Consider the following 15,681-nt stretch of genomic DNA (forward strand, 5'->3'; position numbering starts at 1 on the left):
TGATCCATTTTGAGTTTATTTTTGTGTATAGCATAAGATAATGGTCTACCTTCATTCTTTTGCATGTAGCTGTCCAGTTTTCCCAACACCATTTATTCAAAAGACTCTCTTTTCCCCACTGTATGTTCTTGGCACCTTTGCCAAAGATTAGCTGTCTGTAGATGTGCAGTTTTATTTCTGAGCTTTCAGTTCTGTTCCATTGATCTGTGTGTCTTTTTGTACCAGTATCATACCATTTTGAGGACTATGGCTTTGTAGTACATTTGGAAATCAGAGATTGTGATACCTCCAGCTTTGTTCCTTTTTCTCAGGATTGCCTTAGCAATTAGGAGTCTATGGTTGCCCCATATGAATTTTAGGATTCATTTTTCTACTTCCATGAAGAATGTCATCGGGATTCTGATTGGGATTGCATTGAATCTGTAGATTGATTTGGGTAGTGTGGACATTTTAACTATGCTTATTCTTCCAATCCATGTGCATGGAGTCTCTTTCCAACTCTTTATGTCATTATCAATTTCTTTCAGTAATGTCTTACAGTTTTCATTGTATAAGTCCTTCAACTCCTTGGATAAATTTATTCCTAGGTACTTTATTCTTTTAGTTGAGATTGGAAACGGAATTGTATTCTTAAGTTCTTTTTCTGTAAGTTCATTATTAGAGTATAGAAAAGCAACTGATTTTTGTAAGTTGATTTTGTATGCTGCAACTTTACTGTAGTTGTTAATAATTTCTATTAGTTTTCTGATGGATTCTTTGGGGTTTTCTATATATAAGATCATGTCTCTGCAAACAGTGAGAGTTTCACTCTTCACTCCCTATTTGGATTCCTTTTATTCCTTTCTCTTGCCTAATTGCTCTGGCCAAAACCTCCAGTACTATGTTGAATAAGAGTGGTGATAGTGGGCATCCTTGTCTTCTTCCTGTTCTCATGGGGCTGGCATTCAGTTTTTGCTCATTGAGTATGATGTTGGCTGTAGGTTTGTTATATGCTGCCTTTATTATGTTGAGGTAGTTTCTTTCTATTCCCATTTTTTTAAGAGTTTTTATCATAATTGGCTGTTGGATCTTGTCAAATGCTTTCTCTGCATCTGTGGAAGTGGTCATGTGGTTTTTATTCCTCAATTTGTTGATGCGGTGTATCACACTGATTGATTTGCAGATGGTGAAACATCCCTGTGTCCCTGGTATAAATCCATCTTGATTGCGATGTATGATCCTTTTGATGTATTTCTGAATTCAAGTTGCCAAAATTTTGTTGAGGATTTTTGCATCTATGTTCATCAGTGATATTGGCCTGTAGTTTTCTTTTTTTGTGTTGTCCTTGTCAGGCTTTGGTATCAGAGTGATATTGGCCTCATCGAATGTGTTAGGAAGTGTACTATCTTCCCTAGTTTTTTTGGAATAGCTTGAGAAGGATAGGTATTAAATCTTCTCTAAAAGTTTAGTAGAATTCCCCAGGGAAGCCATCAGGTCCTGGGGTTTTATTCTTTGGGATGCTTTTGATTATTGTTTCAATCTCTTTCCTTTTGATTGGTCTATTCATATTGCCTGTTTCTTCTTGATTCAGCTTCGGGCGGTTGTAAGAGTCTAAGAATTTATCCATTTCCCTGTAGATTATCCATTTTGTTGACATATAGTTTTTCATAGTATTCCCTTATAATCTGTTGTATTTCTATGGCATCTGTTGTTATTTCTCCTCTTTCATTTCTAATTTTTGTTTATCCAAGCTTTCTTTGTAAGCCTAGCTAGGAGTTTGTCAATTTTATTCATCTTCTCAAACAACCAACTCTTTTTTTTCACTGATCCTTTCTACTGCCTTTGTTGTTTCAATAGCATTTATTTATGCTCTGATTTTTTATTATTTCTCTCCTTCTGCTGACTTTGGGCTTTGTATGTTCTTCTTTTTCTAATTCAGTTAGATGTAATTTGAGATGGCTTATTTGGGAATTTTCTTGTTTGTTAAGGTGTGCCTGTATTGTGATGAATTTCCCTCTTAACACAGCTTTTGCTGCATCCCAAAAGAGTTGATATGGTATGTTATCATTTTCATTTGTCTACAGATATTTTTGATTTCTCCTTTAATTTCTTCTATGATCCATTGGTTGTTCAATAGCATGTTGTTTAGTCTCCACATCTTTGTCCCTTTCTCAGTTTTTTTTCTTGTAATTAATTTCTAGCTTTATAGCATTGTGATTCGAAAAGATGCTTGCTATTATTTCAATTTTCTTAAATTTATTGAGGCTTGTTTTGTTTCCCAACATATGTTCTATCCTTGATAATGTTGCATGCACACTTGAGAAGAACGTGTATTCTGCTGTTTTTGGATGAAATGTTCTATATATGTCTATTAAGTGCAAGTGGTTTAGCTTTCATTTAATTCCACTGTTTCCTTGTTGATTTTCTGTCTGGATGATCTATCCATTAATGTGTGTGGAGTGTTGAAGTCTCCTACTATTATTGTGGTATTATTAATATCTTCTTTTAGGTTTGTTAATAGTTGCTTTATGTACTTTGGTGTTCCTGTGTTGGGTGCATATATAAGTGTTATTTCTTCTTGATGGAGTGTCCCCTTGATCATTTTATACTGCCCCTCTTTGTTTCTCTTTACCTGTCTTATCTTGAAGTCTACTCTGTCAGATATAAGCATGGCAATACCTGCTTTCTTTTGTTTGCCATTAGCTTGGAGTATTGTCTTCCATCCTTTCACTCTGAGCCTGTGTTTGTCATTGGAGCTGAGATGTAGTTCCTGGAGGCAGCATTATTGTTGGGTCTTGTTCTTTAATCCATCTTGCCACTCTGTGTCTGTTTCTTGGAGAATTCAATTTGTTTACATTTAGGGTGATTATTGATGTATGAGGGCTTAATGCTGTCATTTTATCACTCGTTTTCCAGTTTTCCTACATTTCCTTTGTTTCTTGTCATCTGTGTTTTGGTCTACCCATTGAATGATGCAGTTTTTCATGATGTGTTTCTTTGTTTTCTCCTTATTTATTATTTGTATATGTGTTCTGCTTTTTTGTTTAGTGTTTACCTTGAGGTTTATATTCAGAATCTTGTGTATAAGATAGTCCATTTTCTGATGGCCTCTTATTTCCTTAGTCTAAATTGATTCAATCCCCTGCCTTCTCCCCTCCTAAGTTGTTTTTCTCACATCTTATTCCATCTTGTGTTGTGAGTTTGTGGTTAAAATGACAGGCTTATCTTTGTTTTTGGTGTTTTCCTTCCCTTTAGCTTAATGCTATACTTGAGTATTCACTATCCTATTCTGATTCTGTCTACATATCTAACTCCTTATTTGTGTTTTGTGACCCCTGTCTCCCTTTTTTTTTTCAGGTATGAGGGCCTTTGTGAAGATTTCTTGTAGGGGGAGATCTCGTGGCTACAATGTCTCTTAGCTTTTGTTTGTCTGGGAAAGTTTTTATTTTTCCATTATATCTGAAGGATGTTTTCTGCAGGATAGACTATTCTGGGCTGAAAATTTTTGTCTTTTAAAGATCTGAATATGTCCTTCCATTCTCTCCTAGCTTATAATGTTTCTGCAGAGAAATCCACTGAAAGTCTGATGGGGGTTCCTTTGTAGGTTATTTTCTTCTGTTTTGCTGCCCTGAGTATTCTTTCTTTGTCATTCATTTTTGCCAGTTTTACTACTATCTGCCTTGCAGTAGGTCTTTTTACATCGACCTATCTAGGAGATCTGGAAGCCTCTTCCACACAGATTTCCCTCTCTTTCCCTAGGTTTGGGAAGTTCTCTGCTATTATTTCTTTGAACACGTTTTCTGCTCCATTCTCCTTCTCTCCTCCTTCTGTAATACCTATAATTCTTATGTTGCATTTCCTAATTGAGTAGGATATTTCTTGGAGACTTTCTTCATTTCATTTTAGTCTTAGTTCTCTCTCCTCTTCTGTCTGGACCAGTTCAACATATCTATCTTCAATTATGCTGATACACTCCTCTATGATGTCCACTCGAGCATTCAGGGAATCTGTATTTTGTTTTATCTCTTCCATTGTGTTTTTCATCTCTAATATTTCTGATTGATTCTTCTTTATAATTTCAATCTCTTTTGTGAAGTAGCTCCTGAACTCATTGAATTGTTTCTATACATTCTCTTTTACCTCATTGAGTGTTTTGATGATAGCTATTTTGAATTCATTGTCATTTAAATTACATATCTCTGTGTCCTCAGGACTGAATTCTGGGTACTTGTTGTTTTCTCTCTGGTCTGAAGATTTGATGTAATGTTTGATATTGTTAGAGGAAGTGGGTTGAATCTTACATATTCTGATATTATTTGTTTGCAGTTACCACCTATCACCCCTGAGTGGGTGTCGAGAGCCACACATTCTGAGCCCTCCGCCTTCAGCTGAGATCCCAGGCAGTTGAACGGGTGTGGGGTGGGTGGGGGTAGAGGCGCTTTCTCCTGTGTGCTCTCCAGGCTTTCTCATTCTGCTCTTACTATCTGGTCTCCTGGGGTGTTGGCTTGATGAGGGCACCCCCCAAAAAGCTCTCAACCCAGTAGAGGTCTTCCCTCTAGGCTGCACAGGCCCTTGGTTGTCCTTGATGTTGTCATGAATGAATGTCCCCTCCCCAGTTCTTTCCCTCATGGAGTCACCCATGGTTGTGGATCTCACTCTTTAGGGGAGGGAGTGAGGATCTCTCTTACCCCATTCCAGCTCCTCTGAGGGGGAGCTCCAGCCTCTCTGCCCTCCATTGTATGGCTGTGTGTCTCTCCGATGTTTCTGTGTTGTTTTTGGATGTCCTCTGTTGGAATATAGACGCCCCTTTTCATTGTATGTTGGAGGGGAGAGAGTCCCAGGCAAGTTCACTCTACCATCATGCTGATGTCACCAAGAAATTGTATTTTGAAATCATTATATTTTGAACTAAGTCAGTGGCAGCAGGAATGGAGAAGAGGGAATGGACTCAGATGTTTAAGAAATAGAATTGGCAACATATGAAGACTGATTGGATATGACAGAAGTGAATGGTGGTCCAATTTTATAAGAAGTGTAGACATTATGGGAGGAGATAATGAGTTGACATGGATATGCTAAATTTGAGCTGTCTGTAGAGCATCCTTGAGTAATTGTTTCATAAATAGTTGGAAATATGGGACTGGTAATATAGAGTGATACCTGTCTTAGAGTATTTGGGAATAAATAGCACATGAATATTAGATTTAAAAAAAAAAAATAACAAGGGGTTAGATCCCACAGAGAGAGAAAGGGAAAATGAGAAAAGCTTGGCTAGGGCAAATACCTCAAGATATCAGTATGGGGGATGAGAATTGGCCACCTCAAAATGTGTCCTTTTTAAGAGAAAAAGACTCTGAAAGAAACTTTGACTCTCCTCCTAACTGTCTAAAAGAATTTAACATAGAAGGCCTGTTCCAGGAAGGAGCTAATGCCATAAGATAACTATAATGTAATGTAAAACAGGTGTCATAGACAGATAGGTACTAGCAAGCCCATTTTTATCACAGTTCTGTCTCTTGGATCACACTATCTATACGTGACCCAGCAAACACTAGTTTATCAAACATTTGCATTTCTATCTCCATGTAAATTGCCTTCCTCCTCTTTGAAGTCCCAAAGACTATCCCTAACATCCTCTTTTGTCTTTAGCTGAAGATGGTATTTAATGTGGTGGCTTCACTCACTCTGGCAAATTACTCAGCTTTCCTGGGTTTCTCCCACGTATACATGTTATTGAACTTTGTTTTATTTTCTCCTATTATTCTGTTTCATGTCAGTTTAATTCTTAGATCAGCAGGAAGGACCTAGAGGGTAGAGGATTTATCTGCCTCCTCTATACCAACATGAAAAGGGCTGTCAAGAAACAGGAGTCTATGATCCTCCTTTTAAAGAGACTTTGTGAGAAGACTAAGGAGTTAAGTAAGGCAAGCTTTTCAAGAATATCAGAGTGTTCAAAAGTGTTATATGCAAATGAAGAAGTCCAATAAGATAAAGTTTAAAATTGCCATTTGGATTTGGCAACTAGGACACTGTTATAGTGACCTTGGTGTAGCGAAGGGGCAAAAGGGGACACTGCAGTAAATGGAAGGTAGATCTTCTTAACTGGAACACGCTTTTGTTTTAGTGTGTCCCTAACTGGAATAGGATATACAAACTTTGGCCTATTAACAGAGTTTGGTCATCTGAGCTTGGTAATACTGAATTTGAAGAGAATTTAAGACTCCTAGAAACAATTTTGAAAGGAGAGGTGAGAGTAAGAGACAGAAATAGGAAGAGGAGAGAGAAGCTAACACAACGGTTTGAGGCTGTGGCGTTAAGTTGATTAAACTGCTGTGGAATAAAACATACACATATTTAGTCTTTGATCTGAGTTTCTGGCACAGAGTTTCTAAAACTTTTGTAATTTTCTGAGTGATAGGAGCTTCTTTTGTTACTTATAATGAGCCACTTTGTAATGCACTTGAGTCTATGCTAATATGGTGACTCAAGGTGGGGCCGCTAGATAATCTTAGGATTGGGGCTTGGAACCATAAAGACCAAGCACAGGATTAAAGGGTAGGAACTCTCAGCCCACCCTCTGAGTCCCAAGTAAGAAAGGAGTTTACTAAGGAAAAGCAAAAGGATTGCTGAGTAGCTAAGGGACATTTAAATTGGGAAACTATGCATTTGTATGGCAGTAATTTGCACTTTTCTCAGAATCCTTTAGCTTCATGTAATAGCCTACATTCATGGATGGCTTGTTTGAAGTAAGAAGCTTTGGGAATAGAAAGAATAGCATTTGGAGCTAAGTCTACAGTGATAATGAAATAAATTAAATCTTGAGTTTGGTAAAGTCCAGCCCCTACTGGCAGAAATGATTCTTATCTATTTTCACAGATTTTTCAACTTTAATATTATTGGTTCCTATTTTGGTTTTGCTGATATGATTATGCTATCCAGGAGAGCAATATGATTAATGATTTCTTTTGTTCCTTCTCCTTAGCCAGAATGCACTGCTATGACATTGATAGAACTCCACAAAATTGGCCTCAAAGGAATAGGTATGTCATTCCTTGTACTGCTGATGCCTTCTTTCTCCCTTTAAGGATGGAGAATATCCTGAAAATACGGCTTCAGCAAAGCATAAATGATGCTCAGATCTGGCCATCCAGGAGTGCAGAGAAAGTAAAAAAGTGCTCCTCTTCTGTTGGTGACCTTCCATAATGATTGCTGTGTAATTTCTTGCTAATGTTGAACAGAAGATATTGATTATGGTTATTTTTGTGGATTTAATTAAGAGATCCAGGAGAAAGAGATTCATGCACAAAGAGCTGAAAATCCTGACTCCTATAGCAGTTGGGTGGAGCAAAACAGTGAGAAGGATGCAGTATATGTACATTAGCCTACACTGTGTAAATGGCAAGTGCTGTTTTGAACTGGAAATTGCATGTATGTCCAGAGGGACTATTCATATTTGGCTGACTTTTGTAATTATAAGTTGTCTAGTGTTGCCAGAACTTCTCATTTACTGCAGAAAGTCTGGGCTTTTGTGTGCAATCTTATGATTTGTAAATGTTGGATTGAGAATGATGTGAGTCAAATAAATATACTGGTTTTGTCTCCCTATAGTCAGATTATACAGCCACTGGGTCTGATAAACATTTAATAATAAATATTTCTATAACGTTTGTATTATGCAGAAAACAAACAAACAACAAACTAAAAATTCAAGCCCCAAATGTACATTAAAAAGCAATGAGCCTCTTCAGGATAAGAATAAGTGGGCTCTACAGACCTGAGTTTTAGTCTCAAGTCTATCCCTGAGAAGACGTGTGGACTTAAGTAAGTCACTTAATTGTTCAAGGTCTCATTTTTCCCACTTTTGCCATTAAGATTTTGAACAATATTCTCTCTGAGGACTCTTTCAACTTTAACATTCTGTTTTAAGGTAAAAGTGATAATATTAAAGCAAAGATTTAAAGCAATCAGCAAAGCATCAATTTCTTTGAAAAATATCCTGTTTATTAGTGTCTCTGGCAATGCAGATATTCCTCAATTTTATATATGGATTCTATATTTTATTTTTTGCTGTATATAGAATCTATACATAAATATAAATACCATATAGAATAATATATTATTTACATTGTAGATATATCAGATTTATATATATATACAAATTTAAATAAAATTGGAGTTGATAGAATGGAGAAGTAACCCAGAATTGTTCAATATGGCAGAGTGGAGTGATTTCAGAGAGCAAACATTTGCTGCAGAACATTCTCAAAAGCAAGAATTAAGACATTTAAAGTATATATAAGGGGTCGCCCCCATGGCTGAGTGGTTAAGTCTGTGCGCTCCGCTTCGGCTGCCCCAGGTTTTCCCGGTTTGGATCCTGGGCACAGACGTCGCACCGCTCATCAAGCCATGCTGAGGGAGCATCCCACATGCCAAAATTAGAAGGACCCACAACTAAAAATATACAACTATGTACAAGGGGGCTTTGGGGAGAAAAAGGAAAAATACAATCTTTAAAAGTATATATAAATATATTTATGTTCATCATTATTGCTATTGGTAAAATGTCAACTACCAGAATTATCAGTGCAAAAATTGTAAAGAACATTACATGATTATTATTAACCTAACTTAGTTAATAACAAATGTCTACTACGCTGCAACTATGTTAACAGGTACAAAACATTTAGGAAGTTAAAGCAATTAAATCCAATGTTTTAATGGTTAACTAAACACTTCTCATTGTTAACATTTCCCATGTGTGACATTATTGCAATACAAATTGAAAATAGATCGGTATAAACGCATATCTGTAATGTTTATGTACGTGGTTTTTCGGGGAGTGCCAACATTAGAATCTCAACAAACTGTTGGGGCCCAGAGCAGACCACCTCAAAATATCCTACAATAGCATATTGATTATTTTGAATGAAAGTTACTTGAGAAGCAAAAAGGGCTTTCTGACCCTCCTGTCTGTGTTCCCCCTGAAAGCAGGAAATAAGTCTCCCGTGGGAAAGGAACTCTCCCTGCATCCTCATCACCAGAGCTAGGGGATTCAGGGCCAAGAAGACTGTGTCAACAAATCGTGCTAATTTACTACCTCAAGCCTAAAATCTACTTAAATTCCTCACTACTTATGCATCCCAATCTTAAATTTCTTTGTCCTGTCAATTTTTCACAAATTCATGTTTCTTTGTGTAAAAGATATATATTGCCTGCTTTCTTCACTCTCCAAGCATCACTTCTTTATGCTCTCCAATACATGTGTATTAAACTGGGTTCCTCTCGTGCTAATCTGGTCTTGTGTCAATTTTACTATCAGTCCAGCCAAGAACACAAGAAAGGAAGAAAGGGAATTTTCCCCACCCCAACGAAACAACAAAAAAGTTAACATAAGAACTGTATGGAGCACATGTTAGGTGTTCAAAGATACGTTATTAAATTTCTATTAACTAAGCTTCTGTAAAAAAAAAAAATTGAATAGTCACATCATACTTACCTTTACAGCTTCTTCCACCTTCTTTTACTTCAAATCCATCCTCACAGTAACATCTCGTACTATTTCTGATCATTGCACATTTATACTGACAATTCAACTGCTGACAACTGGGTAACAGTTCTGTAGAGAAAAAACAAACAAGATATTGCCTCTATATAACTGTGCACACATGTATACTGTATAAATCTACGTATTGGTAATATTTACTCAGTGCATAACCCTGATAATATAGTTTTGAATCATCTCCTTGAAAATTTCTGTGATTGGTCTAAAGAACAACGAATATCTATTCCCTCTAAAGTATGTTGATTTGCATTTGTTTGAAGTATTGTTACAAAAATTTCAGATCCATCTGTTCAGTCTTTCCATTTTTAGTTTATTACGTATGTTCAAAGTCACAAATCCTTTCAAATTCTGGTAAATTAAATTATACCAAAAGGAAAAATGTCAACTCAGTGGTTGATTTCACCATTTATACCTTTCCTGACACATCAATTGATTTTCTATCTTTTGAGGGCTTGCTTTGATTTACCAATCTATGTGTAACCTTCATAGCAATCAATATGAATAGATTCCATTTCAATAATTTATCTTTCATTGGTGGCAAAATATTAGACAAATACTGGACATAATATATATCATTATATCTGACTCTTTCAGAGCAAATACATCATTGAAGCAAAAGTTAGCAAACCCTCAGAGCAAATTAGGATTCAATATGATAAATGCATGAAACAGAGATGAAGTGACAGGAGCATATTCATTGCACAAATAATTTCTAACAGGAATAAGATTTACTAAGCTAGAAAAATATATGGATAGAAAGCGTGACTGATTTTGCTGTCTGAAAATAGGGGTATTAATGGATTGCAACAATCTCTTTTTTTCCCCCAGGAGGAAAAATAAGGGTTTTGAAGATTAAAGTTGAATGATTCATAATATGTTGATATTTGCCACAAATTTAGCTGGTGCTTCAGAAAAATTGTAAATTGCAATAAAAATATAGAAGTTGAATGTGGAAAAGAACAGCTAGACATTCCAAAGTGAAAATCTGATATCTTACTAAAAATTTAATTATCTATAGTATTTCCTTAACCCAATTACTTTTCAACTCTTTCATGCAACTAGTTCATGCATCTTCTCTTCTTAAAACTTCAAATCTCCTTCCTAATGATCACTCACATATGATGATGTTGCTTCCTACTTCTCTGAGAAAACTGAAGCAATCAAAACATTTTCTACACATCCATGCTTCACATTTAGCCACTTCTGCATATTTTTATCTTAGTTACTTTTCAGACTGAGTTGAACCCATAATCAAAGACCTAACCCCAATTCTTGGGCACAAATCCCATGCCCTCTCACCTACTCAAGGACATCAGTTCAGCTATTCTGTACTTCTTCTCATAATCATATTTTGAAATTTATATTAGATCAAACTAGAGCACCTGTCTCTTTTTGTCAATTAAGTTTTATTGGAACACAGTCGTGCCCATTCATTTATATATTGCCTATGGCTGCTTTCACCTATGAAGGCATAGTCTACTAGTTGCCTCAGAGACCTATGGCCCAGAAAGCCTAAAATATTTACGATAGCCCTTTATAGAAAGTTTTCTGATCCTCGTACTAGCTCATTCTCAGCATCAAACAAGCTCTTATTTTTTCACAACTTAAAAACAAAAAACCTTGACTTCACTACCCCTACTAGTCACCATTCCCAATTCCTCTGTTCCTCTTTATAACAAAAATTAAAAAATAATAGTGGTTAAGTTCTCCTGCTCCACCTCAGCAGCCTGCGGTTTGTGGGTTCAGATCCTGGGCGTGGAACTACACACCACTCATGAAGCCACGCTGTGGCGGCATCCCTCCCACATACAAAATAGAGGAAGACAGGCACAGATGTTAGCTCATTGACAATCTTCCTCAAGCAAAAAAGAGAAAGACTGTCAATGGATGTTAGCTCAGGGCCCATCTTCCTCACCAAAAAAAGAAAAGAGAAGAAAAGAAAACAATAATTCATACCCACTGTCTCTTCTCCTGTTTCTATCTCAAACACACTCTGCGAGCTTTCACCTCCATTGCTCCACACAACTGCTCACATGAAGGTCCCCAACGACCTCAGTGTTGATAAGTACAATGGTCTTTTCTCCATCCTCATTTTACTTGACCTATCAGCAGCATCTGACACAGTTAACTACTACTTCCTGATACATATTCATCACTTTGTTTCCAGGGCTCCACACTCTTGCTTTTCATCCTATTTCACAGCCTTCTTTGCATGGTTCCTCTTCTTCTTGTCAACCTCCTAAGGATGGAGTGCCCCAGGGCAGAAACTGTGGTATCTTTCTCTTGTCCATCAATATGCTACTGGTGAACACATCAAGTGTCATGGCTTCCCCTCTGACTGGAGCATAACTGCAGTGCAGTAACTTGAAAGCTGGCTGTGCCTTCTTCTACTTCTAATTTGCACTGTCCTGATTACAATCAATACTTTATATTAAATTGCTTTGTCTTTGAAATACTTGGAACAATTTCTATTTTCCTGAAATAAATTCAGCCAATATACAAACCAACTATATCTGATTTGTAAGTTTGGATTTTAAGTCAATGCTAATTATATGCTAATATAAATGTTAACATTTATATAATGTACAAAGACCAGCAATTTGGTCTATAAAAATAGATTATTAATAACAAATATGGAATAAATGGTTCTTTTGAAATTATGTCATTTTTGCTTTGTATTATGGTAGTTATTTACATTTTGGTTTCCCCCACCAGTATCTATAACTAAAAATTATAAACCTTATATATATAATTCTTAAAAATTCAATCTCTTTGGGAACCCACAACAGTGAATCTTGCAGATATCATTGTAATTTACATTTTACAGATGAAGAAACTGATAGTTAACAACCAACCCAAGATTATATAGCAAATATGTGATGGAGATGGCATTCAAAGCAAAGTCAATCTGACTACAAAGTCTGTGCTCTTCATAATAAGATTCTCAGAGTGGCCCTGTGGCCAAGAGGTTAAGTTCAGGCACTCCGCTTCGGCAGCCCAGGGTTTCACTGCTTCGGATCCCGGGCGTGGACATGGCACTGCTCTTCAGGCCACACTGAGGCGGTGTCCAACATGCCACAACTAGAAGGACCCACAACTAAAATATACAACTATGTCCTGGGGGTATTTGGGGAGAAAAAGAAAAAAAAAAAAAGGATTGGCAACAGCTGTTAGCTCAGGTTCCAATCTTTAAAAAAAGTAGTAAGATTCTCCAGTTCCCATTGTACAATCTGGCAATGGTTCAACCACAGCTGATCCTTTTATTTATTTGTTTGTCATTCTAGGCTTAGTAGTGTGCTATAGATAGAGGAAATGTTTCATAATTTTTATAGGATGAATAAATCAATAAATCAATAGCTTAACTTTAAGATGAGGAGTAACACTCTCAGATGTCATTTCTTGTCCATTAAACTAAATTAGGTCCTAAAGATAGTTCATTTACATCTTCAAGTTAGGTAATTGAATTGTCACATCTTGTTTGATTATGGTGGAATCAGTCCAAAATTGCCTTGAATATATATGTTACTGTAGTTCAACCTTGATTGAGCACCTAGTCAATGCTAAGCACTCTGCTGGGGTTCTACAGAAGCAAAATTGCTTTAGACAAATTAAGAAAGTACAACATGAGTGTGGAAGTGGGTGAGATTAGGTAAGAGGGACAAAACATGAACAACAGCTATAATTCATAGCAGAAAAACACATATGCTAAATAAAAATGCAAGTGGTATGAGCTGGAAAGAGAAAGATTCATTCAGAGAGTGGCAATGGGGGTAGGATCTGAAAAATAGTAGTGAAAGAAGTTTAATTTAATTTGAAATTTAAAAGATAAGAAGAGTTCAGTAGACAAAATTTATGAAAGTGCATTCCAGATAAAGCAGACAATAACAGAAAATAAATAAAAAGATGAAAGCATACAAGAAATACAGACAATGATAAATAACCCTGTGTGGCTAAATCATGTGGTAGGGAATGGGGCTGGAATTGTTGTTTGGGGCCAGATTGAAGTGGATTAATTTTTATATTAAGTAGAATTTCCTGTTTCAATGATGGGAGTCATTGCTAGTTATTGAGGACAGAAGAGATATACTCTGACTTGTATAGTTTGAAAGTACCTAATAGCAGGGAGAAAGATGAATGAAAGATAGTGAAGGAAGAAAAGCTATCTAAAAGTCTAGAAATGGCCAAAGCATAAATTAGGACTGTGAATATTAGGTGAATGGATGGCCAAAAACTTGGTGAAAGGATAATGACACTGAGTCAATAGCACCAATAAAATGAATTAAGAATAACTGTGGACTGGAAGTTTGGGGGAAAACATTAAGTTTGCCTTTGACTGTTTAAATGTTGACAAGATAATGGCTGGAAGGAGTTGAGAATTTGATTTTATCGAAGAAGAGAAGTCTGGACTTGAGATGTAGATTTGGAAGTCACAAACATACAGTCAGCAACTGAAGCCCAAAGAGGAAAGAATCATTCTTTATAAAGAATATTTATAATACAAATAAAATCAGAGAAATTTTACATGTAAATGGCAAGCAGAAGAAGAGGTGTTAACACAGAAAATTGAGAAATAATCAAATATACAGATGGAGAACCAGGAAACCTTCACAAAACCAAGGGAAGAAGAACAGTTCATGGAAGTAAGCAGAGCAATAAATGTTAAATTCTTAGAGAAATGTACTTGGATGAAGTCTAAATAATGCACTGGGTTTCCTAACAGGATCAATTTAGACCTTCAAAAAAAATTTCCTTGGAACACAGAGGATAGAGATAAATGTGGTAAGGGTTTGGGACAGAAAGAGGAAATAGGAAAGGTTTCTCATAGAAAAGACTTAAATATGCTGTAGGATAAAGAAAACGAAAGTAGGGGTATGACCTAATTTGTTTGGTCTGTACTCTAAGGCAGGCATATTAACTCAGTGCTTTAAATGTATTGTTTTTCCATTTATCTCTGTAACCCAAATCCTTCTTTTCCCTGTCTCAATCCATAATAGAAAATCCACAGACTATTGAGTCCATCTTTCAGCTCTCTGTAAACTTGAAACACCTGGAGTATGATGAAGCAATGGATACTGAAAAGAATTACTAACAAGAGGGTAGTGATAGGGAGAAATAGAGAAAATGGGGAAAAAATAAGTGTGAAAGACAAGATCTCACACATGGTTTTGAGCATTAAGTGGGAGTCTGGTGGCTGGAAATAGCAAAACAGACAAGGATGACTTACCTTTCAGTTTATTGAACTTATTCTATATGAGAATGTGTGGATGTGCAAAGAGATGACAGCGAAATGATTAAACAGTATATGATATCAAGTGAAATGGTAAATATTGATTCTTCCAATAGATCATGAAGAACTATGAAGAACCAACAATATGAAAAACTAAACTTTACAATTTGGCTTGACTGTGTGAGAGCAATACTAATTATTGTAATATTACTATTTGAACTGCTTGCCATTTATGCTTAATTACATGTGACGCTATAATGATTATGTACATAATTAAAAGTGCATCAGATTAATTTGTTAGAAAGCTTATTTAACTAGAACGAAAATTTCGTACTTGAATTATCAGTCTTCCTAGAGTGCATTTCATGAAGCATGGTCATTGGTTCATGCAACATTATCATTAGTTTGGATCTTAGACTGAAGTAGGAAGACCATTAGTTTCTAAGGGGATATAATATGCAAAACAGACTATAGGTATGTAAACATGGTATCTGATCTATATTCCTCAGCATTATTGCTGCTGGCTCTTAATTAGTATCAGCCCTGATATGGGTTCCTGTACAGTGAACCCAGCATATAGGGGGTTAAAACCAAAAGCAAACATTCCCAGTTCCTGCTTCTTAGTTACACTCATATGTAAATGTTTGTTTCTTTAACCTCTGACTCCATGAGGTTTACAGCCAAACAGAAATTACAAATGTTAAAGCCCAGATGGCCTCAAGCTGGGCTCCCACTAAAGTTGTGGCTATCATAGGATCTTGAAGTTCTTTTACAGAGAAACTAATATCTAGAGAATATCAAGAAAACAAAGCTTCCCACGCCCAACTCTTTGGCTTTCTGAGGCCAGAGTCTACCTTCCACCACAGAGATAAACAGCTAAGGACAGTCACATGAGAAACCCTTTGTCTCCTCT

General features: G+C 36.3%; 1 protein-coding gene across 3 annotated transcripts in view; it reads right to left on the minus strand.

The window, feature by feature from the left end:
• The window catches only part of LRP1B (LDL receptor related protein 1B), a 1,824,397-nt gene that overhangs the window by 992,406 nt on the left and 816,310 nt on the right, over window positions 1-15,681 (minus strand). For all 3 annotated transcript variants that reach the window (XM_070241833.1, XM_023622537.2, XM_023622536.2), the window contains one exon: window positions 9,476-9,595. In XM_070241833.1, coding sequence (XP_070097934.1) covers window positions 9,476-9,595 — 120 coding nt within the window. The remainder of the gene's footprint in view (window positions 1-9,475; window positions 9,596-15,681) is intronic.

This window comes from Equus caballus, chromosome 18, assembly GCF_041296265.1.
Source record: "Equus caballus isolate H_3958 breed thoroughbred chromosome 18, TB-T2T, whole genome shotgun sequence".
In the NCBI taxonomy this organism is placed as follows: domain Eukaryota; kingdom Metazoa; phylum Chordata; class Mammalia; order Perissodactyla; family Equidae; genus Equus; species Equus caballus.